Here is a 26,069-nt window from a genome sequence, read left to right as displayed (position 1 = left end):
GAGTAAAATGCTAGAATATCTTATTTGCTTTAAATTATTATAGAAATAAAAGCTTGGGAGAAGATCTGGACCCAGACCTGTAAATGTTAATGACTGTGGAAGCCACGGGATTAGTGCCTGGAAGTTTATTATATAATTGTCCTACTTTTTGTACACGTTGGAAATTTTCCTATGAAATACTTTAAAAATTAAAAAGCAGGGCCGGGAGTTTGGCCTAGTGGTTAAAGTGCTTGCCTAGCATGCATGAAGACCCGGGTTCGATTCCTCAGTACCACATACATAGAAAAAAGCCGGAAATGGTGCTGAGGCTCAAGTGGTAGAGCTCTAGCCTTGAGAAAATCCAAGGTCAGTGCTCAGGCCCTGAGCTCAAACCCAGGGCTGGCAAAAAAAAAAAGCCAGGTACCAGTGGTTCATATCTGTCATCCTAGCTACTCAGGAAGATAAAATCTGAGGATCACAGTTCAAAGCCAGCCCAGACAGAAATGGCCCAGACAGAAACGTCCTCAAGACTCTCATCTTCAATTAATTACAGAAAAAGCCACAAGTGGTGCTGTAGCTCAAGTGGTAGAGTGCCAGCCTTGAATGAAAGGAGCTAAGGGACAACACCTAGGTCCAGGACTAGCAAAGTAGCTATTCAGAGGCAGAATGAATGAACTCCCACTGAGCTGTGTCCTGTGTTGGGTCTGATGCTAGGATGAGACATACAAAGATACACAATGCATTCATGTCCACTCGATCGTATTACATGTGTTTCAGTTCATAAGTCTGAGAGGCCTCTTAGGAGATTCCCATGTTGGGGACCATCCGTGACAGAACCTGCAGGGAGGACTTCTGCAAATTGTTCATTCTGTCATCTCGTTTAACCACTGTCCTGCCCATCATCCAAGAATCTGAGCCGTTTCTCCTACCATCCTGGGACACCTAGTCTGAAATCCAAAAGGAAGACAAGGCTCTGGAGCTCAACCATGGGCCCCAATCCAGCACCCCACTCCCCACCCCCAGGCCAGGCATCACCACTTCCCAGCCCATCGCCTACAGGAGGAGCAGTTCCTTCAAAGGACATCTGGAGGTCATGTGGCTGCAGTGCCCACTGCGGCTATTGAATTCTGAAGTGGAATGAAAAAGCCATCAACATTGCTTCTCGGTTCATCAGACTGGAAAGCGACGCCCTGCCATTAGAGACTAAAGTCAAAGACTCACGAGGCGCTGAGTTACGCAGTGTGCACGACCATACATACTTGGCAATCTCTCATTTAGGGCTCACTGAAACAGCATTAACTTTCATTTTTCAGGTTATAAGGGGGGTAGGGAGAGAGAGGGAGAGGGAGAGAGAGAGAGAGAAAGACAGACAGAGACAGAGACAGACAGACAGAGAGAGAGAGAGAGAGACAGAGGAGATGTAACTTACCCAAGATCAAACACCATTTAGGATTTTTTATTCATTAATTGAGTTTAAAACAATGTAGGAGTTACACAAAGCACACACCTGCCGGCTAGTTGAAACTGCTGACTACTAGTGTGAGGCCTTTCTTCTATGCCGTGCTAGTGCACCAGTTGCCTCAGATTAAAGCCTTTCTCTCAGATCACTACAATTGCACGTTCTAGAGCCTTGGGCTCTAGAACAAGGAACCCAGGCATCTCGGTTCTGTCTTTCATACGGTGTGGAGTAGCCAACTTAATGTTGGAAACGTACATTCCTTGGGTAAGTACTGTATGCATCAATGCACACACTCATGTCATGTATGTAAGTGTAGACAGAGATGGATGAATAGATCATGACAGGTGCATGGATGGTGTATGCGTTGTGTATGTTTGTACCTAGCTATTTGTAAATACATGTAACAAGTTGAGAAAAGCATCACCAAGCCAATACAGCTTTTTTTCTACCTTAGGAAGGGGAAAAAAAAGTCAAACACTACCAGAAGTTAGAAGACATATACTAATGTTTCTTTTAAATAAGCTTCCAAAAATACAAACAAAACAGATGGCATAATTTAAATATGTATATATATATATATATATATATATCATGTGTAACATCCGTGTACCAATAGCAGTTAATAATCATTAAGCACAAATTCTGTACCCAGGGATTCTTCTCCATGTTTAATTAAGTTTAATTCTCTGCTCGCTACACCCCTGCAGGCACATTCTCCTAACACCACCTTTGAACAGCAGACAGGAAAGGGGCATAGTTTTTAGGCAGCTGCCCTCATCTCACAAAGCACAAATAAATGTCCCACCACCTCTGACCCCCACTCCTCTTCCCCAAACAAGCACTGAGGCCATTTTCTTTTCTGTTTTCTAACAGCATTCTGTGCATAACCAAGCGTGGTTTTAAATGAGAAAAAAATTATATAGAAAGGTATACAGCATAATAAACCCAACACCTACATATCCACCCTCTGCAATTAAAAGTTAATGTTTATTTACATCCGTTAGGGTGTATTTAACATCTAGAATAACACTCAGTAACACTGGAATTTTCCTCGTTGCCTCTCCCAAGTTCACTCAGGCTTTATAGACAGCTTGCTCTTTATCAGCTGAGCAATCTTCTTATTCATGTGTTTGCTGGAGAGATTACTAAAGCCATGTGTAAATCCCATAAACAACATGCAACAACATATAGAACTGTGGTATAGTTTCATCTATTCCCTGCAGCATTTGTTTATCCTTGACATTATTTTCAAAGACCCATTTGGGCTGGCACATACCCATTCATCCATTATCATAGCTCTATGACACAGAATCATGTTCATGTAAATTTTTGTCAATATAAACTCATTTATTGGTCAGAGTATGGATTAATATATACTAGTATGTAATGTATTGATATATAATGTACTAATATATAGCTAGCATGTTTAATATATTTGTAATATACACTCTTATTATAGTATATTATATTATTAGAAAATATGTTTATAGATTATATTTATTTTTTTCCCCAATCTTGGGGCTTAAACTCAGGGCCTGAGCACTGTCCTTGGGCTTTACTCAAGGCTAGTTTTCTACCACTTCCAGCTTTCCTGTGTATGTGATATGGAAGAATAGAGCCCAGGTCTTTGTGCATTCTAGGCAAGTACTTTACCACTGAGTCAAACTCCCAGCCCCTATATTTATAAATGTATTATATTATATACTTACAACACATTATAAAAACATTTAGAATATGGTATAATTATATTATTAAATATAATATATAGTAGTATAGTATATATAGTATATAAATATTATAGTGTATATTACTGGATTGTATATGCTGTAATATATACACTAAATATATTATATATAAATGCATGTACTGTGTATAGATTATACTTCTGTAGACAGATTTATAGATTTATATCTGTAGATTAGTAAATACATTAATTGATTAACATATTAATACATAAATCTAGACCCTAATAGATTAATTTGGTTGATTACTACATTTTAAAATTGAAGTTCATATAACATAAAATATACCATTACATCAACTTTGTAGGATATGTTTTTCAAAAGAACTAATTTCAAAGTAAATTGAGGATTCCCTAACTTAAATATGCCAAAACCAGTAAGGGAGACAGCACTCTCCAGACATGCCTGTCCTTTCAAGTTATATTTCCCAAACCACCTAAACTCAAACGGCTCACAGCCACCTCCATTCAGTTTAGGCTTCATTCTGCTGGAGTTGCTAACTGCCCATCTACATTAGCAAACTCAAAGTGGATCCAGCAATCTAGATTGGCTTCTCTGGACAAAGAGCAATCTATCTTCATTTGTCCTTGAACAAAATGCCATACGGTGAAAAGTAACAAACATCTCTCTCTTACATTCAGAGGAGCTGAAAGTCTGGCACCCAGGTTATCCAGCTTGGCTGCCCTCTGGTGAGAGCTCTTTCTGTATGGAGTCCTTGGTGCTTTCTCGTTATCTCTTTCTTCACAGGTAGAGGAAAGGGGAAGTCTAATCTCCCTTTCTCTTTTTACAGGTCACTGATCTGTCAGGAGGGTCCCCACCCTTGTAATTTCATTATCCTGTCATGACTCCAGCAAAGTCTGATCTCTCAACACCACCACACAGTGGGTTAGTGTTTCGATATATTAATAGGTGGTGCAGGGGAGGGAAAGCATTGGGTCTCCCCGAGGCCGAGCCGAGCCTGGGTGTAAATACACGGCCCATTTGTGCAGTGGGTGCAAAATACGGCGATGAGCTAAATGTCCCCACCCAGTGTCCAGATTCTGGCCCTGGTCTCAGGTGCGGGTACAGAGCAGTCAAGCCATGGCTGCCTGCCTCCTGCTCCAGAAGTGAGGCAAACATTTGCTGCTGGGATGGAAAGGCCTGCTTCTCTGTTTTGTCTGTGAAAACTGCCTCTCATAAATAAGAGATCAAACCAGGAACGCATATCAAAGCAGATGCAGCCAGAGCCGGGCTAGCCAGGAAGGAAGACAGAGAATTATAAAATGAGTCTACAGCCCTTGAGCTGAGCATGACAAGGAAGGAAGAAGCAAAATCACCCCAGAACCTGAGGAATGTGCTACCCAGAGACTGTTCCACTACTAACAGGAATGGATCACCCAACTAATTCATCTGTCTAACCACCCAACGTGGAAAACTGCACCTCTTAGGACACAGAGACCCTGGGAATGGATCAGTTGTATAACCAAACCACCTGGCTACCTTCCCACTCAGCCATGTCAGCAATTTAAGTGTTCAGATCAGTAGAGACCGGAGTTGGAATCCCATTTCCATCATTTACACATTAAAATCACTTCTGGGTTAGGAACTTGAGCCCCACCAATCTACTTTCCAGACCTGTAAAACTGGGATAACGGATTGGGTGCTGATGGGCTCGTGCCAGTCCTCCTAGCTACTCAGGAGGCTGAGATCTGAGGATCACAGTTCAAAGCCAGCCCAGAAAGGAATATCCCTGAGATTCACCAATTAACTACTGCCCCCTCTAAAAGACCAAAAGGAGCGCTGTGGCTCAGTTGACATTGATGCTAGCCTTGAGCAAAAAAAGCTCAGGGACAGCACCCAGGCCCTGAGCTCGAGTGGTGGCATGCACTCACAGGCATACCGGTTTCCTCTGAGTCACGAGACACCTGAGTAGTGAGGTTGACCACACTTGAGGGCCCATGGCTTCAGAGATACCTGCCAACATTTCCTATCCCAGGCCTCACAGAGCTGCAGTGAGGAGGAAAAGCTACATGCTGGGAAATGACCCCCTGGCCTACAGGATATGGTGGGCTCCCTTGGCTTTGCCCTAAGACAGAAAAGGCTCACAAGGCCTTCTTCACCCAAAGCCCTCAGGTCCCATCTGGATCTTAGGAGAACTGATAGAAATCCTGAGCATTCATTCCTGTGGAAGAGCTCTTTCTCTCCTGCATCTAAGCGCAAGACAGCTCTAAGCTGACCTTGGAGTCCCTGGAGTCTAGGACAGCTTCAAAACAGTACATAGAAGAAAGCATGCCCGTTAGGGACCCGCCATTCTGGGTTGGAAAACTGGCTCCATCAGTTGGCCACTTGTTCATGTTACTGAACCCCCAGATTCTCATCAGTAATGAAAATGATGATCCATTGTTTTAAAGCAGACTGTCCGAAACATCTAAGTGAGAAATGGGAAAAGTGAATTTCCTGCACTCAACTGGGGAGAATGCTATGCATGATGAACCTACCAACAGTCGTTGTGATAAAACTGTGGATGAACATTTGCTAACTGTGTTGACTGCTGTTGGCGTCCCCTGCACCCCTGACTATCAACCCATTTTATCTTCTAAAGAACCCTGAGAGAAACCGATAGCTCTCATCCCAGCCACTCAGGAGGCTGGGGTCTGAGGATCATGGTTCAAAGCCAGCCCAGGTAGGAAAGTCTGTGAGACTCTTATCTCCAATTAGCCATAATAAGAAAAAAAAAGCCAGAAGAGGAGATGTGGCTCAAGTGCTAGCCTTGAATAAAAAAGCTCAAGGACAGCACCCAAACCGTGAGTTCAAGCCCAGGACACACACACACACAGAGGAGGGGGGGAGAGGGAGGAGAAGGGGGAGGGAGGGGGAGGGAGGGAGAAGGAGGGAGAGGGAGGGAGAGGGAGGGAGGGGGAGGGGGGAGGGAGGGAGGGAGAAGGAGGGAGAGGGAGGGAAAGGGAGGGAGGGGGAGGGGGGAGGGAGAGAGGGAGAGAGGGAGAGGGAGAGGGAGAGAGGGAGAGAGAGAAGCACAGCAGAGGCAGTGTGATGGTTAGTCTTGAATGGCATCCTGATTGGCTTGGGGGAAACCTAGGAAGTTAGGAAAGGCCACCTTGGGTTGTGTCTGAGTCCTTTCCTGAGAGCAATAACTGAAGGGAAGACCCAATGAAGGGGTAGAAATCTCTCTGAAAGTGAGCAGAATCCTCCCAGGGCCTAATCAGGGTAAGAGGAAAAAGGGAAAGGAAGCCACCTCAAGCAAACTTTCTCCTTCTCCCTCCCTTCTCTTCCTCATCCTCTCAATCCCTCCCCTCTCCTCTTTGGCCACCAGGACATAACTTGCTTTGATCTTTCCTGCACCATTCCTACCAGAATGACCTTAAGCACAGAGCAAATGCCTTTTCTCTTAGGTTGTTTTCTCTGTTGTTTGTCCCAGCAATGAGAACTTAATCAACAGGGAACATGCTTGGGTATCTCTGCTTTGTAGGAAACTGAGGCACAGGGAAGCGGCAAGCCTGTGGTCAAGGGCAAGGGCAAGGTCACAAGATGATAGGAGCCCGCATCAGAATTCAAGAAAGCCATCTAGCCTGGAGCCATGCTTCTTAGTCCCTCTGTTGTTCTTCTTTCACCTGCTCTTCAGCCAGAGGTGGCCTTAGACGTGGCAAAGCCCCACATTAACTCGGGCACGCTGCCACTTTTGTCTTTGCATCACTTGGTTCAAATATTCTGCCCCTGGCAGAACATTTCCCTACCTCACAGGCATCTTGGCAACAATTATAAACTTCTTATTAAATTCTTATTAACTCATTAGAGAATTTAAAAAAAAAGCACTGCTCAAATTAACCACATCAACCATTAGTCTTCTCTCAGTTTGTGAATCCCATTTGCTCTCAGGAATAACAAGGAATGAGATCAGATGATAAATGATAGTATTTATGGGCTGTTTGGGTTGCAATTTCTCCCAGTGTGAGGGTTTAAAATCATTGGTCCTGAGCTGATCAGATTAAATCATGTTAGGTATGGCTCAAGCCTTCACATGGCTTCTTCTGAGCATTATTTGTTCTAAGTAAATATTATTTGATAATATGCAGATTCCCAATCCTACAAATAAATTTCCCCAAAGCAGTGTCTTCCATACTTACCGTGACTCTTGGGTTGCAAGAAACATAACTAGAACTGATTTGAACCAAAAGTAAGGAAGGGAAAGATTGATCGTGCTGTGTAAGAGCAGGAAGATGGCTGGGGGCTCAGATATGTAATCTGAGCTACAGAGAGGCTGAGACCTGAGGATCTTGGTTTGAAGCCAGCCCAAGCAGGAAAAGTCTATGAGACTCATCTCCAATTAACTATTCAAAAAGCCACAAGTGGAGCTGTGATTTAAGTGGTAGAATGCCAGCCTTGAGTGAAAAATCTCAGGGACAGTGCCCAGGCCTTGAGTTCAAGCCCTTGTGCCAGCAGAGAAGAAAGACAGAAAGAGAGAGGAGAAAGGTGGAAGGGAAGGAAGAGAGGGAGAGGGAGGAAGGGAAGAGAAAACAAAGTGAGGCAAAGAGAGGGAGAAAGAAATCAAGAGAAAAATAGAGGAAGAGAGAGAAATAAAAGGAGACAGAGAGAAAGGCAACAGACAAGAAAATGGCTTAGTAGTTTCTTTAAAAGCATACATTTGCCATGTAACCAGCTTTCCCATGCCCTTGTACTTTTAAGAGAAAGACTATGAAAGTCTATGTCCACAAAAAGATATATAGCCAAATGTACAAGACACTATTACTCATCATTTTCAGTCAGAAATTGAAAGTTGGGGGGGGAGAAACCACCCAACAACAGACAAATGGATCAATCATGAACTACTGGACTATTGATGTGAGGATCAACAGAAACATATCTTCAAATTATTATGCTGAATTAAACAAGCCAGACCAAAACACAGAATACATATTGTAGAGTTCCCTGGACACAAAATACTAGAAAATAAAAATTACTTGTGACGGAAACAGATCGGTGGTTGCCTGGGGTTTAGAGGGCAATGAAGAGAAAGGCCTCAAAGGGGCTCCAGGACACGCTGGGATGCTGTGGATCTATTCACGGTATTGGTGGTGACTCAAGGAACATCCTCTAATGACACACGTGAAAACGTACACAAGCTATTACATCAACCGCATCTCCTTAAAGCTGAAGAACGAAAGAAAATAGTGGGTCACACCACCAACAGCCTTCATTTCAAACAGCAGATAGGATACACGGAAAGACTGTAAACCCCACCCCGCTCATCTCTTTCTCAATTCTCCATGACGGCCTGGGCACCTCTGCAAGGTAACCTTGTCCCAACTACTGCACATGTGAGGACCTTGGGTGCTGGCAACACTAGGAGCTCAACAATCAAGAAGGCCCCCACTCTGCTTTGGTCTGTCTGCACAAGACCACAGATAGACTCTACATGCCTGTGTTTCCCTTCAGGCCACTACTTAGAAATGGGAGGAGGGAGGAGGAAAGGGAGGAGGAAGGAGGAGGAAGAAGGAGGGAAGAGTAAGAAGGAGGAAGAAGGAGGGAGGAGGAGGAAAGAGGGAGGGGGAGGAAGGAGGGAGGGGGAGGAAAGAGGGAGGGGGAGGGGGGAGGAGGAGGGAGGGGAGGGGGAGGAAGGGGGAGGGGAGGAGGAGGGAGGGGGAGGAGGAGGGAGGGGGAGGAGGAGGGGAGAGGAGGAGGAGGACAAGGACCACGACAACAACAACAACAAAGAAGGAAGGAGAGATAGGTAGAGGGAGAAGAAAGAGAAGGAAGATGAGAGGGATGGTGAGAGAGAAAGAATTGGCCCTATTTGAGATGTGTATTCACCCCTGTCGTTGGGAGGTAGGTCTAGTTCCAGAAGAAATAGATACCCAAACACAGTCTCAAAAGGGATTCATCGTAAGCCAAAACTATATTGCAATTTTTTTTTATCTCTTCTACTGAGAACGATGAAAGGACTGACGCTGATCAAGATGCATGTGCTCATAAACTGACATGTGGAAGTGAAACTCCTTTGTACAACGAGTGAAAGATTATAATAAAGTTACAATAAAAATATAACGGCTACAAATATGTATTTAAATCACGCAATTTTGTTAGTGTAGGCAAATCAACTGTTGACTGAAATATTAGGTGGTAAATGGCTGACATTAAGTGTGAGGTCTGACACGGCCAATGCTACTAAACAGTAAATTCTATCTGACCCCGAGTGACTCCAGGTTGTGCCTTTTGCCTCAATCCAAGTGTTTTCTATGAGTTGGGCATGATCTTGCACACCTGTAAGCCCAGAACTTGAGAGGCTGAGGCAGAGAACCTCAAATTCACTGTCTCAAAAGACACAAAAGGACAGCAAGCAAACATTATTTTCTGTACCACACTCTGTTCTCAATTTCTCAAATTCTTGATCTAAATTTAAAACATTCGCCTAGGTCTTGAGTTGAGCTCTCAACACCAAAAAAAAATGAAAACAAGAAGAAAACCCTGATAATCATTCCATATTTTTAAAAAATCTATCTTTGTGGCCTTCAAGTCCCTGAGGTCAGCCTTGTACAGAAAACAGCAGAGGAATGGGTAGCAAAAGACTGAAGGTTACCCCAAAACTACTTCCCAGGATGCTCTTTACAGGCAGGGGATGGCATTGCTTTTCAGTTGCCAAAGCACATTTCCAACATACCAGACACTGGTGAGTCACCTCATAGTTCCTGTGGTTTAGGCCCAGCTTACCTGGTCTGCAGCTTGTGGACCCCGTGTCCAGACAGCCGCGTGACTGGAGAAGAGTCTGCTGCTGCAGAGACATCATCCCCTTGATGGCTGGCTGATGGAGTTCACTTTGAGGCTGCATGACGAAGGGAAAGGCCAGAGACGTGAGGTACCCCCAACCCTTCAGCCACTCTTCTTCCATCTAGAAATGCAAGGGCGTTGTCATGTAAAAGGGCAGGGCTTACAGACTGCCTTGCAGCTGTGAAAAAAAAAATCAACATGAGGGCGAAAGGCTTTGAAACCCAGCCATCAAACAGCAACTTCCCTGTTCCTGGAGATCTGTAGGAGAGCTCTTTCTTGGGGTGCACCTGTAGAACCTTCGAGTCTAATCTAAAATACCCTGTCAAGAAGAAGCTGAGGAGCAAGCACAGCCCAGGTAGAAGAGAAGAAGCATGCCGCCATCAGCGGGCTTCGCAGTGGATCAGAACTCTTTAACCCTTGCACCTGGACTGGGACCAGGTGGGGTTGATTCTACCAAGACTCTGCTTGTAAACAACCCACACCTCTAGTTCCCCTGCCCTGGCCAATCAGATGAAAAAGCCATCACTCCTGGCCAATGGACAGACAGGTCTTTTGGTATGCTCTTGTCTCCAACCTTCAATAAAGCCATTGTTTTTCCTTTCAAAGAGCATGTGGGGCCTGTGACCTTCACATGGTCACGAATTCCATCCTTGCACCCTTCCGTTACTTGAAGCTTCTCTCCCTCCCTCTCTCTTGTTCCTCTCTCTCGCCCCCGTCCTGTTCCCCCTCCATTTTTCTATTTCATTCTCTCTCTACTGAAGTTATCCTGTGTCGTCTCTCCCCTCTGTAGTAAATCTCTCTCTACTTCCTACTATACTCTTTTAAGGACCCCTTGGTTGGCTACATAGGAGCTAGTTTTTGTTTGGAGAGTAAGCTTAAGGAATTATCTAATATTCTCCTGTGTGTGTTGTGTTGTGTGTTGAGACTTGAACTCAGGCTTGGGCACTGTCCCTAAGCTTTTTCCTTTTTTTTTTTTTTTGCTCAAGGCTAATGCTCTACCACTTGAGCCACAGATCTACTTTTGGCTTTTTTTTTCAGTAGTTAATTGGAAATAAGAGTGTCAGGTACGGGGCCGGGAGTTTGGCCTACCGGTAGAGTGCTTGCCTAGCATGCATGAAGACCCAGGTTCGATTCCTCAGTAATACATACATAGAAAAAAGCTGGAAGTGGTGCTGTAACTCAAGTGGTAGAGCACTAGCCTTGAGAAAAAGACTAAGGATGGGCCAGGAGTTTGGCCTAGTGGTTAAAGTGCTTGCCTAGCATGCATGAAGACCCGGGTTCAGTTCCTCGGTACCACATGTAGAAAAAAGCCGAAGTGGTGCTGAGGCTCAAGTGGTAGAGCTCTAGCTTTGAGAAAGTCCAAGGACAGTGCTCAGGCCCTGAGCTCAAGCCCAGGACTGGCAAAAAAAAAAGAGAAAAAGACTAAGGACAGTGCTCAGGCCCTGAGTTCAAGCCCCATGACTGGCAAAAAAAAAGTCTCAGGTACTTCCTGCCCAGGATGGTTTTGAACCATAAGCTACCTGCTGAATTACAGAATGCATACCTGTCCAACGGGCCCGTTAGACTACCTTCTTTCTACATCAGAAAGAAATGTCCCACAAACATCCTTGGAATGGAAGTGATGGTTTCTGGGTCCATCTTGAGTCTTGGTACAGGACACCAGTAAAGAGAGGAAAATAGGAAAAGACTCTTGTTCCACATCACTGAACCTAAATAGAGTTCATGCTGTAGGGACATTAAAATTCTTGTCCTTTTCTTTTCCCCCTCAAGCCTTTTATGACTTCTGATTTCCCATCTGAGCGAGATGATGAAGAAGAAGCCTCCTATAAAGACAAGAGCGGGCAGAGACAAAGCAAGCCCTGAAACTTCTGGGATACACATAAATGCCGGGTGCCTAAGGATGTTTAAATTTCAGACAACCAACGATTCTTTTTTTTTTCTTTGAGGGCAAGTAGGATCTAAATATTGCATGAAACAGACTTCTTTTGGCAAAATGATTCACAGTCTATCTACAGTTCAGATCTAACCGGGTATCTTGCACCTTACCTGACATCTCTGCTCTTTTCCTCCATTCGCACCCAGCTGCCAGGTGTGCCAGGGTCTAGACAGCATCTCAGCTGATGCTGACTCGACTGCAGAGACCATGCCCCGAACCACAGGCCAGACCACGGTGGTTCCGTTGACACTGCGTCCTGACACGCAATCACCTTGGGTTGTCCATTTCTCAGTGTGTGAAGAGCAGGCATCGAGGGGAACCATCAACCAGCAATCCACCTCATAGACATTGTAGCCCTCCTCTTCCTGGGGACCCTGGAGAAAGCAGTGATCTGAATGAGTTCTGAGCAGACTCCCACAGGGGACAGGGACCTGCTTGGATGGTAGAAGGCAACCCTAGGGTCCTTATGAGAATACTAATGTCCTCAGACCCCTGCCAAATGAAATCACATGGTGGAGGGTGGGGGACAGGGGCTGGGTGTCTGGCTGGCCTCAACACCTGTGCGGAAATAGCAGCAATTCTTCAGGACCTGGAATCCAACTGGAGAGTATGATGAGAGATTGCCTTCAGCAATATAGTGGATTCTAAGACACTGGACCAGCAGCGACATCTCCGGCTACTTGATTCCCCAAGCATGGCCTTGCTTCCTCTGTTCCTCACCTTTAGATTTCTTTTCTGCCTAATGCCATCAGCCACCTTTTCTGTCGTCTCTTGTGCCACAGAAACTCCGGCTGCTACACTTCTGCAGGGAAAGAATGAATTAAATTATATTACATTGGAGTTTTAGAGAACTTTTGTTTTGTCACAAGTCTAGCTTTGTTGGTTTTTTTTTGTTTGTGTGTGTGTGTGTTGTTGTTGTTTTTAAAATGAAGTCTAGAGAAACATTACCAACCCACATAAGTTTCTTGTTCTCCAGAGCTGACGACACAGATAATGAAGCCTAATGTTGATAATGATTGTTCTAGACAAAAGATAGCAGGGAGGATGGAGGGAGGGAGGAAGAGAGAGAGAGAGAGAAAGAGAGAGAGAATCATAATATTTTTAAAAAGTATGTCATGGGTTGCATTCATTTGGACACAAATAAGAAACCAGGCAGATACCAGGAGACCAGACTGAGTATTTTAAGTTTGTCATGCTTGAATAATGGATTATTGTGTGCAGGCCGATGATGGAATAATTCCACCAATCCCAACACTCTCCCCACCACCACCAGAAAAAAAAAATCATGCACTTTTCCCCTGCTGCCAAATACACAAAGAAAGCAGGACACCAGAATGAAATCTGTGCCGTAGGGAAGGAGTCCATTTCCTTCTCCTCTTGGGACTTCTCAGCAGGTAAATATTGATTACATTTTCCCAGTACCTCGAGCCATTATTTCTGATATGGCCACCTGCTCCCAGATATGAATTCCACATACCCACCCTCTGCCCCTCCCCCAAGGTCTCCATAAGGATAGCACATCAACTGAGGAGAAAATTCTTTTTTTCTCCTGAAGAAGCTTGGCAAGAAAGACCTCTAATTGGGAGCATTTAATCCCTGTCTCTAATACTTGTTTCCTCAGAAAATGACAACACGTGTCCACCCCGCAGATCGTTCTTCACCTCACACCACACCTGACGTTTGACAAGACAGGGACACCAGGCGAGGCCCAGAAGGTAGGACCAGGCTGGAAGACAACAGTGTCAGAGGCCTGGCACTTTTTGGTTCTCAGATGAATTATTGATGTCGCCTCAGGGATTTGTGGAGCGGCAGCGGTGGCAGGGGTGAGGAGACGGCTGGTGGTTTGTCCTGGAATTGGCACAAGGGCTGGTAATTAAGCCTGCTGACACTTCCAGGGTACCAATACTACTGCCAGCTGGCTGTCAAGTGCCCACCGTCTGATCCTGCCATCCACAGGAATACATTGTGGGCAAGATTTATGCACGGCCGTCTGTGGACGTCTGTCTCCTGACACTAGCTCTGTGGTCATGAGGGGGTGGGAGTGTTGGCTGTGTATGGCCTCAGTGAACCCTCCAGCTGCTGAGTCTAAGTGCTAGCCCAGCTTCCAAGAGCATGTAGTAAAATTCCACTGCAGAAGGCAGGCCATGGAAGGAATGGTTCTGCTCTAGGTTGGGTTCCACTCAGCACCATAGAGCCAGCACCCTAGAATTACTCCACACCTGCAAGGCTGCATTTATCCACTAGCTCCATCTGCTGCTGGGTGACTTCCAGGGACGTTCACTCTGGACGCTGCCAGCTCGTCCTTCACCCTGAGCATCTGCCTGCAGGACAGAAGAGCCCTCAAGAAGACAGCTGCCTAGTGGTAGAGTGCTTGCCTAGCATGCATGAAGCCCTGGGTTTGATTCCACATACATAGAAAAGGCCAGAAATGGTGCTATGACTCAAGTGGTAGAGCATTAGCCTTGAGAAAGCTCAAGGACAATGCCCAGGCCCAGGACTGGCCAAAAAAAAAGAAAACTAAAAAAGGAACCAATAGCCAACACTAGGTGACTGTGATTAGTTAAGCATGCTCTATGCATCCATCCAATGAAATACAACTCAGTCAAGAAGACTGAGTATATATGTGCAAGCATTGAAGAAAAGTTATTGATTTGAAAAAATAGATCACAAAGTTGTATATTCCATACTATGATTATGTCCAGTGGGGTTTCAAATATATTGAGGGGGATGCTATTCCTGTGTCATTTCATTTTCTCACCTCTAATTTTATAAAAGGTTCAATTCTGGGGTTTAAGAAACTCAATAACACAATGAATTCTCTTTTCAGTACCATGAATTACCTTTTCACTTGGATTGCAAGAAAGACACTCATATAACTGAGATTGACCTCAGGAGAGCAGAGAGAAAGGGAGAATTGATGACTGGTTTTTCCTCCCCTGCCCTTGCCTATTTGTTTACTTTGTTATTTGTTTCTTTATTTAGAACCAGGGTTTAAACTCAGGGCCTTGGGCTCACTTCACTTGCTTGTTTGACTGACACTCCAACTCAAGCTAAGCCTCCAGCCTGACTTCTTCCTGAATATTTTGAAGATGGAGTCTCACGGGCTTTTTAGTCTGGATTGGGCTCATAACACAATCCTCTGAGTTCAGCCTCCTGAGTAAGCGCGAGCTGCCAGTAGCCAACTGGTTCTTTCTTTGCACTGTTTCTCCCCTCTGACCTTGGCTTTTTTTGTTTGGATGGACCCCTCCATCTTGCCACCCTCCACCACGCTCACCCCCAATTCTGTGTAATTTCCAATTTCATTCAGAAAGGAAAGCCAGGATGTCAAACTTCAAACTAAGAGGTGCTCTATGTTTCACACTCATTGATAATCTTTCCCAGTGTACAGTTCATTTGAGGCACCCCAATTCCTTTCCTCTGGTCTGCTGTCAGCTCTGTCCTGAAGAGTTAACGCTCTTTTTGAAATAGAGTCCAAGAGAGTTGGGCCCAAAAGAAGATAAGCATATGTTTGTGCAAGCTGGAAAATTGTCCTATATGGAACAGAGTCAAAATAAATCAATAAAAGCAGTTTTGGGCAGGCACGACAGAGAAAAAAACTGTTAATTACTAGTATTACCATTGATAGCTATTCATTTGAGACTTTTTTTCAGTAAAGGCAATTGTTTGCTCCTGTTATATAACCAAAATCAAGAGAATTTACAAAGAACGAGAGAGGGGGAAAAATCTTCTCAGCTGAAACTCAGACAAAAGGCTTGAAGGGAAAATGAGACAAGCGATATTTTCTGGGGATTTACTGAGACAAATCAGCTCAGAAAAGACACAAACCTGTTCGTTTCATCCCAACACCATCCATTCTCATCTGGTTTTATTCCTTGCATATAAATTTCAAGTTTGAAAGGACCCAGATATAGAACCTTTTAAGATACTTCTCCACATTGAAAAGATTTCCTCCTTCTCAAAAGGGATTTTTGTTCTTAGCCGAATCCTTTGAAAAAAATTATATATATATATATATATACATATATATAATTACACATACACATACACAGCCAAATCCTGAAGATCTCTGTAGTCCCAAAGACCTGAGTTCAATATCTATTTCTACTCCAACAAGGCTCCATGACAGTTGACAGTTTGCAAAGGGTTGTCTAAACATCTCTGCTCCTGTGTAAAGTGAAGATAATACCCACCCACAGAACCATGCCCATCTAATCCTGCTTGAGGCCCTCCAGCTCTCAGCGTCCAGTCAGAGACAGGAAGTGACTTGAGCATGTCAAACAGAACTATAATGTAGGGGAACTGTTACATAAATAATAAAAGACCTAAGCCCCGAACAGAACCATGAGGCAACTCCGTGTTGGTGAAATAGCTCTGCAAGTCTAGTTAGAGGTTGTAAAGATTCCATGGGAAAGCATAGCAATTCTTTTTTTTTTGCAATTTTTTATTGTAATTAGTAAAAGGGTTACATGATATTTGCCAGATAGAAGGTGCATTAATTCACGTACATTGATACCCTTTCACATGTCTTGGTACCCATTTCCCTACCCCCCACCTGTCTTGGTTTTCCCCCCTTCCCTATCAAATAACCAAATACAAATAAATTCAATATATCAGATAACAAAGTGAGATACTATAACAATATGAGATAACCAAGAGACAGCAAAGGAGATGAGAGACAACATAGTACATTAAGGACAACAATTATTCGTTATATGGCTTTTGTTTCAATATCCTGGAGGTCCTTTCAATTAGCTTCATACTATATGGCCTTATGTATCAAGGTTTTGCTCTATTGCAAATCTCAAAGCATAGTAATTCTAAATAAAGACTGGGGATGTCATTCCAGTAGAGTGTTTGCATAACAACTGCAGGGTCCTGAGTTCAAGCCCCAAACTCAATTTTGAGTTCAATTTTGCTGGTTCTGGGGCTTGAACTCAGGGCCTGGGCTCTGTCCCTGAGCCTCTTTGTGCTCAAGGATAGTGCTCTACCACTTGAGCCACAGCACCACTCCCTCGAGGGATATTCTTATATAGTTTCAGCACCCAGAAGAGCCATAGAGCTTTTCCTTCTAGAAACCAGAAAGACAGTGGGGTCATATTGGCCATCTTTGATCACATGACCTCCCTGGACCAATCCCATAGATGCAGAGAAATGGACTGGATTGGTATATCTATCTGCCTGTGGATCAGATTGATCTCTATCCAAACCACCTGGACTAAAATAATAGTAATAATAACAACAGCAGCAACTATCACCATCATCAAAGTAGTATTAACCGAAAGGGAAGGAAAGAGATCCTAAGAGGTAAACTAAGAGGTGTCAACCTTCACCAAGACAAAAAACAAGTAACTCTTTTTGATCATAATTTACTTGAATATTTAATATTTTACTACTTTTCAGAGAATAGTATCTCTAGTGCACAAATGAGAATAGCAAAGTTGCAAGAGTTTAAGGAAGTTACCCAAGGTCCCAGAGTTGGAAAATGGTTGTGCTTAGGCTTGAACCCACCACATGTCTCTACTATTAAAACTCATGTCTCTTCTTCTACACCATGCTGGTATCTTACTGAGTAGCAAGCATGGAGCATGAAATAATCCAAAGTGATTGCTTGGGGGCCAGTGAATGTCTTAATCTTCACTGTTAAATACTAAAATCTGCATGTGCACGTGTGCTCATTTCCTGGGGTCATAAATTGAATATTCACTCCCTTCCATTTCCCATTAAAACATAGCATGAATTAAAGGGTTTCATTTTCATCACTCAAATAGAGACCTTAAGCCCCATGCTGGAGGCTTACCCCTGTAATCCTAGCTACTCAGGAAGCTGAGATATGAGGATCATGGTTCAAAGCCAGCCTGAGATATGAGGATCATGGTCTGGAAAGTCCATGAAGCTCTTATCTCCAATTAACCAACAAAAACCTGGAAGTGGAGCTGTGACTCAAGTGGTAGAATGCTAGCCTTCAACAATTTAAAAAAAAAAGCAGCTCAGGAACAGTGCCCAGGCCCTGAGTTCAAGGCCCAGTACTGGCAAAAATAATAATAAAATAATAATAATAATAATAATAATAATAATAGTTTATCCTTTACCGATTGATGGATCTCACACATACTTAGAACTCCAACTACCTGGTCCTCAACCCAATGAAGTTACAGGGTTTGCTCTAAGAGTGTAAAACTTGAGTCATGGCATCTCTGGTCATAAAAGAAATGCAAATCAAAACAACTTTAAGATTCCACCTCACTCCATTTAGAATGGCTAGGATCAAGAAATCTAATAATAACAGATGCTGGAGGGGAGGTGGACAGGAGGGATCACTACTACACTGTTGGTGGGAGTGCAAACTTGTTCAACCTCTATGGAAAGCAGTATGGCAGTTCCTCAAAAGACTAAATATAGAGCTTCCCTATGACCCAGCAATTCCACTACTTGGCATTTACCAATCGTCCAGAAACAAGGACCTACTAAATCCACTAGCACAACAATGTTCATTGCAGCACTATTCACCATAGCAAAGATATGGAACCAACCCAGATGTCCCTCAGTTGATGAGTGGATCAACAAGATGTGGTATTTATACACAATGGAATTCTATGGTGCTCTCAGAAAGAATGACATCACCCATTTGTAAGGAAATGGAAAGACTTAGAAAAAAATCATATTAAGTGAAGGAAGCCAGACTCAAAGGAACATAGGCTCAATGGTTTCCCTCATTTACAATAATCAGTAGAAACCTTGGGCTCTCCTAGGAGAGGTTCACAATAGAGCAAAACCTAGATACATAAGGCCATACAGTATGATGCTAAATGAAAGGATCTCTAGGATATAGAAACAGAAGCCATATAATGAGTGATTGTTGTCCTTTTGCTGTCCCTTTATCTCATATTGTTACAATATTTCACCTTGTTATCTGATATATTTTATATACGCTTAATTGAAATAGGAGAGGGAAGGGGGAAAATCAAGATGTATGGGGAGAGGGGGAGGGAAATGGGAACCATGACATGAGAAAGGGTATCAATATTTATGAAGTAATGTACCTTCTATCTGATGAATATAATGTAACCCTTCTATTAATTACAATAAAAATATATGAAAAAAATTGAGTCATGGCCAGGCTTCCTCCAGGTCCTTCAGAAGTGAAACTCCAGTTGTTCAGGTCTATCACCTTTCTTGAGTACATTTCCCCTCAGTCATTTACTGTGATCCGATACCCCAAGGACCCTTGTTCAGAAATGGCAGGGCGCTGTCACTGCCAACTGCAGGGAGAGCTCCTTCCTATAGCTGTTACAGGCCCCCTTGTCTCCTTCCTGCATCTGCACTTGGGACCACAAGAGGCAACGTGCACAATGGCAATCTCTTAATAGGATTATATCTTTTTCTGCACATCCCATCTCTAGGGATTATTGTCATTTGTCTCCTGCAAATGACAATCCAGCTTCTCCGGGCTCCCTGGTTGCTGGGGGAGAAATGTTACCGCACAGCTTGTGTCGGATGATGTTTTATAATCATAGCAGAAATCCAATATTAATAGAACTGTCTGGGTAAAAAGGTGCGTGCGCTGTTTGTGGAGCCACACGGGTATCCCTGATGTCTGGAAACACCCCTCCCCCGCGATTTCTTTACTCTGGCATTTCTCCTGTAGACATAAAATTTTAAATCAAGTTGGACCACAGGCACATATGGGACTATTATGAGGACATCCTGCTTACTCTCCCACAGTCCGACAGACACTTTGCACTGCCAACCCTTCATAATGCTCAATGGTGTTTACCATTTTTCCTAAGATACCCTTCTTTTTAATCCCTGCTTGTCCAAACACATCCTCCTCCGATTGCCTTCCGAGAGCACCTCACTCCGCAATGGTGTTTGACTTCCTGGTGGCAATGAGTCTCCAACTCCTTTGTGACCATTGCCTGTATTTTTCGCCTGAACCTCTTTTAACCGCTCACAATTATGGGGGCAGGGGGAGTCAAGGTCCTGGCCCTTGATCTAAACTTCATCCTAACTTAGAAAAGAATGGGGGCTGAGAAGGATGAAAATGTTCCCCTCTCTCTATTAGTCCCCTCAAACACCCCTCACCCCCAACCACCCAGCTGGGGGGACTATGACACTCCTCCCAAAAGAGTGGCCCACACAGCCACGGTTATAGCAAGAGCTCTTGAGAGTAGTAGTGGGGCTGGCCCACAGATCTCACACTAAGAGAATGGGGTTTGTTGTTCTGTTTCCCTGAAAAGAAAGAGAGGGTCAGAGAGGTTACTGGTTTGCCCAAGGTCACTGAAAGGGAAAACCACCATTAGAAATCCTAGCTTGTCTAAACCCAGCAGCATCTCAGGGATATGATTCGTACAGAGCCTCTGATGGTGGGTGGAGGGGTCCGTTACAAAAATCTCTTTTCCAATTTGACACAAGATGTCCAAGAGAAAGCCTTCCTTCACAGAGTTAAAAAAAAATCAATGATGTGAGCCCATCCTGGAGTCCCAGCTGGGCTTGAGATCTCAGCACTGCCCTTCTTACTCCATGTCTCCTGACCCCAGTGAACAATTTGGAACCAAGTTACAATTTCCTTTTCATTCTCATTAAGCAGAATACTCCTCTTTAACAACCCTCCCTAAACCACCCCCCATCTACAACCCTCCCTGAGCTTTGCTTGACTATAAAGCGCTCCATTTCTCTGTGATCTTTATGTCCTTAAAAATTACAACATGCTGGCATAGGTATTTAATTATTGAAAGGAGATGTGCCTTGTAAAATATTGTACCTGCAGGTTTGCTCATGCAAAGTAAGGATGGATTCCACTTGGCCAGACAAAACCTTTGCTATGCTAGAGCTTTGTTCTGGAATAAATCTTGGTTTGTGAAATATGCATCCTATAAGAGCACTTCTGGGTTCTGCCTAGAACTGGCCAAACTAAAACACCTTTCCCTTTTTTAAATGAAACTAAACCTTGCTTTTACATAATACTGAGCTGACCCCCTCCTAGGCTGGGAATTTAAAGAACACTTTTAGGGGTAGGGAAAAAAAAACAGATGTCAGATGATCCATCACAGAGTTTCTTTTCCAAGGCTGGAAAGAGCTCCACCACCACACTAAGGATAAAAGGCAACAGATAAACGTCAAAGTTTGAACTCTGCTCAAAGACATACAAAAGCTTAGGTTGCAGGGAAAGCTCTCTGTGCTGTCCAATATGATAGACATGCTGGTACCATCCAATATTATTGGTTTTGACTTCTAATCCATGGATTTGACTTCAGATGTGTCTGGAATATCCAAAGCAGTGGAATTTCAATTTTACATCATAATGTAATCCATTTAGATTTAGTTGCATGGAGCATCATGTAATTCAGGCTTATCCTATTGGACAGTGAATGCAATTACTGATCAATATTCCTAAAGAACATAGAAGTAAACATGCTCAAAAATATTTGCCAGTGGAATCTGGTAATTTAGAAGAAGGATGAAAGAGCATGATTGAATCAGATTTGTCCTGGGGAATTCAAGGTTGGTTTAGCAGAAGAAGGAAGGGAAGGGAAGGGGAAGGGAGGGGAGGGAAGGGGAGGGGGAGAGAGAGGAGAGGGGAGGGGGAGGGAAGGGGAGGGGAGGGGAAGGAAGAGGAGAAAGAAAGAAAAAATAAAAAAAGAAAGAGGGAAGGAGGGAGGGAGGGGAAAGGAAAGGAAAGGAAATCAATGTCAGCGATTTAGTGGCACAAATTCATGGAATCCCAGTACTCACAAAGAGGAAGCAGGAGGATCACAAATTCAAGGTCAGACTGGGATATAGACCGAGAACCTGGCTCAAAGAAAAAAAATCAGGTATGGTAGCGCATACATGTAATCCCAGCTGTGTAGGAGGATTCAAATTAAAACCCTATCTGAAAAATAATCAACCCCAAAAGAGGGCTGGGGGCATTGCTTAAGCAGAAGAGTGCTTGCTGAGTAGACATGAGGCCCTGAGTTCAAATTCCAGCAAAAAAGGAGAGAGAATACTTACCTGACTTGAAAAGTAACCTCATATGTGGTAAGAGTTCTATTAATACTAATTAGAATCAGCTCTATTAACCTTAGCTCATGAATATATTGCTATACTATGTCATTAATGTTATTAATATATCATTCATAGTATATTAATAGGAATACACTCATACTAACTTATTCCTGTTAAATACTGTTTAGGATTTCACTGTTCCCTTTTCTTAGGCTGTGAGTGTTACACCTCCCTGAGATTTTTTTTTGTGTAACAAGAGGCTCCCCTGACACTGAGCCTCATGTGTTCTGAGAGTCCGGGGATCCCCAGATCTGGGCCCCCCGCCATGCCCCACATGGGCTGGCTTCTCCAACACATGCAGCTGCTCTGTTGGCTGACCCAATCCAGGCCAGTGACTCTGCTTCTCTCCTGCTTGCCTCAGCAGTTTTGCTTCCCAGCCGTCCACACTCCCAATGGCTCCAATACGTCCAAAGATGAGCACTTCCAAACCCTGAATTATTTACATCTGAGAGGCTCCATGGGTCCTTTCTCCCTCCAATTCTGCCAGCCCCTCCCCCCTTCCAATGAATCATAGCAAATTTGAATCTTGGCCATACACACACAAAGTGAAGTTTTGTTTTTTACTTAGAAGGTTCCTCTGGTACACCCAGGAGAAAAAGGGCAGAAAAAGATGGAAGTGGACAGTGGCTTGCAAAGGAAAAGGGAAAGAAAAGCAAACAACAACAATAACAATAAAGCAACTCTTGCTGAATCAGTAACTAGCAGTAATAGATTTTTTTTAAAAATTCACTTCCAGGCTCAGTTGGGGAAAACAAGATACATTTCCTTGCAATAATTTAAAGAGTGGAATGTTTCATTCCCAGAGAAACTACAGCTGTTTTGACCTATTCCTGGCTTTAGGTTGGACTATTATTTGCATTCTCTGAATTATTATTGTTGTTATTTCTTTTCCTTTCTTAACATGGTAGCATTTAGGAATGGAGCCAAGTTATAGCCTGATTAAAGTCTTTCACTCTGAATTAAAGGTTTTGAATCCAGCCTTAGGCTTCAGCCTCAGATTTTTGTTGCTGTAGCTGCTGTTTTCCATCCACACCTCCCCATCTCCAGGGGAGAAGAATAGAACTAGAAATCAGTCCGCTGCAGGCACACCCCTCTGAGGTTACACCAATTGGCTCCAAGGAGGGTGCCACTGCTGTTTTGGATGTTATAAGGCCACTGTGGCTGCAACCAGGCCAGTAAGGGGACAAAGGACATCTCCCTGAGGGAAAGGCCAAGGGAAGAGAAGGACCCTTCCCAAGCATTCTCATGTTCTAGAAAAGTCACTCTCCTTGCAATTCCTTTTTTCATCTCAAGAGTTCTGATAACTCACACCTGTAATCTCAGCTACTCAGAAGTCTAAGATCTAAGGATGGCGGTTCAAAGCCAGTCCTGGCAGAAAAGTCCCTGAGACTCTTACCTCCAATAAACTATCAAAAAGCCAGAAGTTAGGGGTGTGGCAAGTGGTAGAGCACCAGCCATGCAGCTGGGGATAGCAGGCAGGAATATGAGTGTGAGGCCTTGAGTTCAAGCACCGGTAGTGACAAGTTCATTCATCAATTCACTTCAGTCACCTGTAACATGAGATCATAAGAGCACCTAGGTCAAAGTGTTGGGTCTGAGATATTTACAGATGCACTGATCAGTAATCAATCAATGCTGGCTGGTGTGTACTGCTCCTCTTTAAGGTGCTTTCTCTACCTGATCATCTAGCATGTCATCTTCCCATGTCTGCCAAGATCGCACTTGCCGATAATGGAAAAAGCACAAACCATACACGTGTGTGCGTACAGGCTTGCACACACACACACACACACACACACACACACACACACACACACACACCACTTGTCTGTCGAAATAGGCTCTTTTCTGCCCAGGAGGGCCTTAGACTGCCATCTTCCCAATCATTGCCTGCTGAGCAGCAGAAATTATAGATGTCAGCCACCAAGGCCTGGCTGATAGAAAGATCTCTCTAGAAGACAGCTCAGTGGGCCCTTGGACCATAATCCTCCTCTGTCTATGCTTCAACATGGAGCTGGGATTTCAGGTGTGCACTACTGTTGGTTTGTTGGTTGAAATGGGGATAGGGGGAAACTCGAGCCCTGTGCAATGTCAGAGCCCACGTCCCATGTCTGTTACTTGCCTGTTGAAGGGAGGGAGGGAAAGCGGGCAATCTATCCCTACTGGGTGAAGGCTGAGAGAAGAGAAGGGGGGAGGTAAGATGGTAAGGGCTGGGAGTTTGGCCTAGTGGTAGAGTGCTTGCCTGGCATGCACAAAGACCTGGGTTCGATTCCTCAGTACCACATACACAGAAACGGTGCTGTGGCTCAAGTGGTAGAGCACTAGCCTTGAGAAAGCCCAAGGACAGCGCTCAGGCCCTGAGTTCAAGCCTCATGCCTCCGGACTGGCAAAAAAAATTTTTTTTTTTAAAAAAGGTAATCAATGCCCTTTTTGGCCACAGGCTGCTGGGTACCAGGCCATGGAGAAAAAGACAGAAGAATGTGAAAGAGCAGAAGGAGAAATGAAGCAGTCATGGACCCCGCTGCCAGGAAAGCCTGCACTGTTCTGGCTGCTGCCAGTGCCAACAGGAATGGCAGGCAGCCTGGAGCTCTTGACAGAGGATGGGGAGGAAAGCCAGGAGCGAGAGTCAGCCGGAGGGAGATGCTGGAGGGGCTTCCCCAACTGAGCAGGTGCCTGGGGAAGGAAGACCCTACCCAAGAACAGCCTTGGGAGCCACAAACAATCCCCCTCCCCAACCTGTGCCCTGGACCTCCTACTCTCCCAGATCTCAAAGCAGCTAGCCCCAGCTCTCCTTCAGCCAGGCCAGCTGCCCGGCAGGCAAGCAGATGGTGACATCTTCACTAGAGCCAAAATTACCTTTCCAGGAAAATGTCTCAACCTTCTCTGGAGGACACAGAAAGGAGCGTGCACCATGGAGAATTTCAAACTTTCTCAAGAAGCTACAGCTTCTTAAAAGTATTTGAGTGAAACAAAAATGTATTTTGACTATAGATTGTTCAGTGCCTCCGATTTAAAAAGAAAAGAAAGGTTGTTGAAAGTTGCCTATAATCTCAACCACCTGGGAGGCAGAGGTAGGAAGATGACAGTTCAAGGCTGAACTGGGAGAAAATACAAGACCTATCTGAAAACCAAACTAAAAGCCAAGGGACTGGGAACAGGGCTCAAGTAATAGAGCACCTACCTAGAAAGCACAAGGCCCTGAATTTAATCCCAGTACAAAAAAATAAATAATAATAATAATAATAATAAAACAGGTGCTGGTGGCTCATACCTGCATTCCTAGCTACTCAAGAAGCTGAGATCTGAGGATCAAGGTTCAAAGCCAGTAGGGGCAGAAAAGTCTATGAAACTCTTATCTCCAATTAACCACCTAAAAACCAGAAGTGGCACTGTGGCTCAGAATGGCAGTGTGCTAGCCTGAAAAGAAAAAGAGCTCAAGGACAGTGCCCAGGACCAGACTTCAAGTCCCATGACCAACAGAAAATTAATTAACTAACTAACTAACAGTCAGGTAGTTTCCAGAACTTTAGCTCCTTACTCCCCAACCCTGTCATCCCTTGTGAGCAGCTAGTCATGGACTAAAAATCACTGAATTAAACTATTCTATCTGTCTCTGTCTCATCCCCTCCCTCTCAAATCTCAACATCTGGCTCCCAGATGTATGCTTACCACTGCACTTACTGCTTGCATAACAGACAGGTTCCATTATCAATGCTAATCTGTTTACCTAATTCTAGAACTCTGAGGGGCTGTGCTGGGAAATATTGCACGCTCCATTCCACATCAAGTAGGGACATGTTCGGTGAGTGATTAGCAATGTCTGCATGGAAACAGGAAGCTGGATGCATGGGTCCAGTACTCACACAGAGGGCCGCATCTTCATCACTCTGCTTCTGGACAATGTTTGACTCTAAAAAGCTCCCTTCTGACTGGAGAAAACATTTATGCTGACTATGAGACACAAATGAATGATTGAAGGCCTCCAGAGGAAAGGATTTTGAAGCAAACAAGGAATTTCTCTAGCATCTCTATCCTCAAAACTCATATGACTCCCCTGTTAGACTTCATGTCTGCATGTACTGTTGTCAAAACTACTTTTTCCTACTTCACAAGAATGAGAAGATGGGTCCCCTGGACCTCGTCACTCCTA

General features: G+C 44.1%; 1 protein-coding gene and 1 long non-coding RNA gene across 8 annotated transcripts; one reads left to right on the top strand and one right to left on the bottom strand.

Moving 5' to 3' along the window:
- The first annotated feature begins 1,682 nt into the window (after positions 1-1,682).
- LOC150040013 (uncharacterized) lies at positions 1,683-12,109 on the top strand. Its single transcript, XR_016534120.1, has 3 exons — positions 1,683-1,702; positions 3,971-4,065; positions 11,710-12,109. It is a non-coding gene; the product is annotated as an uncharacterized LOC150040013 (long non-coding RNA).
- LOC150040012 (uncharacterized) lies at positions 9,592-25,641 on the bottom strand. Of its 7 annotated transcripts, XR_016534117.1 has the most exons (6): positions 25,589-25,641; positions 23,316-23,469; positions 12,596-12,677; positions 11,986-12,249; positions 11,483-11,762; positions 9,592-9,994 (listed from the first exon to the last, which is right to left on the bottom strand). XR_016534117.1 is itself a non-coding variant. In XM_090327450.1 (5 exons), the coding sequence occupies exons 2-5, from the start codon at positions 23,375-23,377 to the stop codon at positions 9,698-9,700; spliced, it is 705 nt and encodes a 234-aa protein (XP_090183576.1). In that variant the 5' UTR covers positions 23,378-23,469; positions 25,589-25,641; the 3' UTR covers positions 9,592-9,697. The 7 variants fall into 7 exon arrangements, 4 of the variants coding, with proteins under 4 accessions (XP_090183576.1, XP_090183577.1, XP_090183579.1 ...); XM_090327450.1 differs by lacking the exon at positions 11,483-11,762; XM_090327451.1 differs by lacking the exon at positions 11,483-11,762 and having other exon boundaries at positions 25,601-25,630.
- Positions 25,642-26,069: the final 428 nt, after the last annotated feature.

The sequence above is a fragment of the Megascapheus bottae genome, unplaced genomic scaffold (genome assembly GCF_031878675.1).
Source record: "Megascapheus bottae isolate mThoBot1 unplaced genomic scaffold, mThoBot2.hap1 HAP1_SCAFFOLD_240, whole genome shotgun sequence".
Lineage (NCBI taxonomy): Eukaryota > Metazoa > Chordata > Mammalia > Rodentia > Geomyidae > Megascapheus > Megascapheus bottae.
The sequence above is the reverse complement of the archived record's forward strand: the minus strand, read 5'-3'. Positions and strand labels throughout refer to the sequence as shown.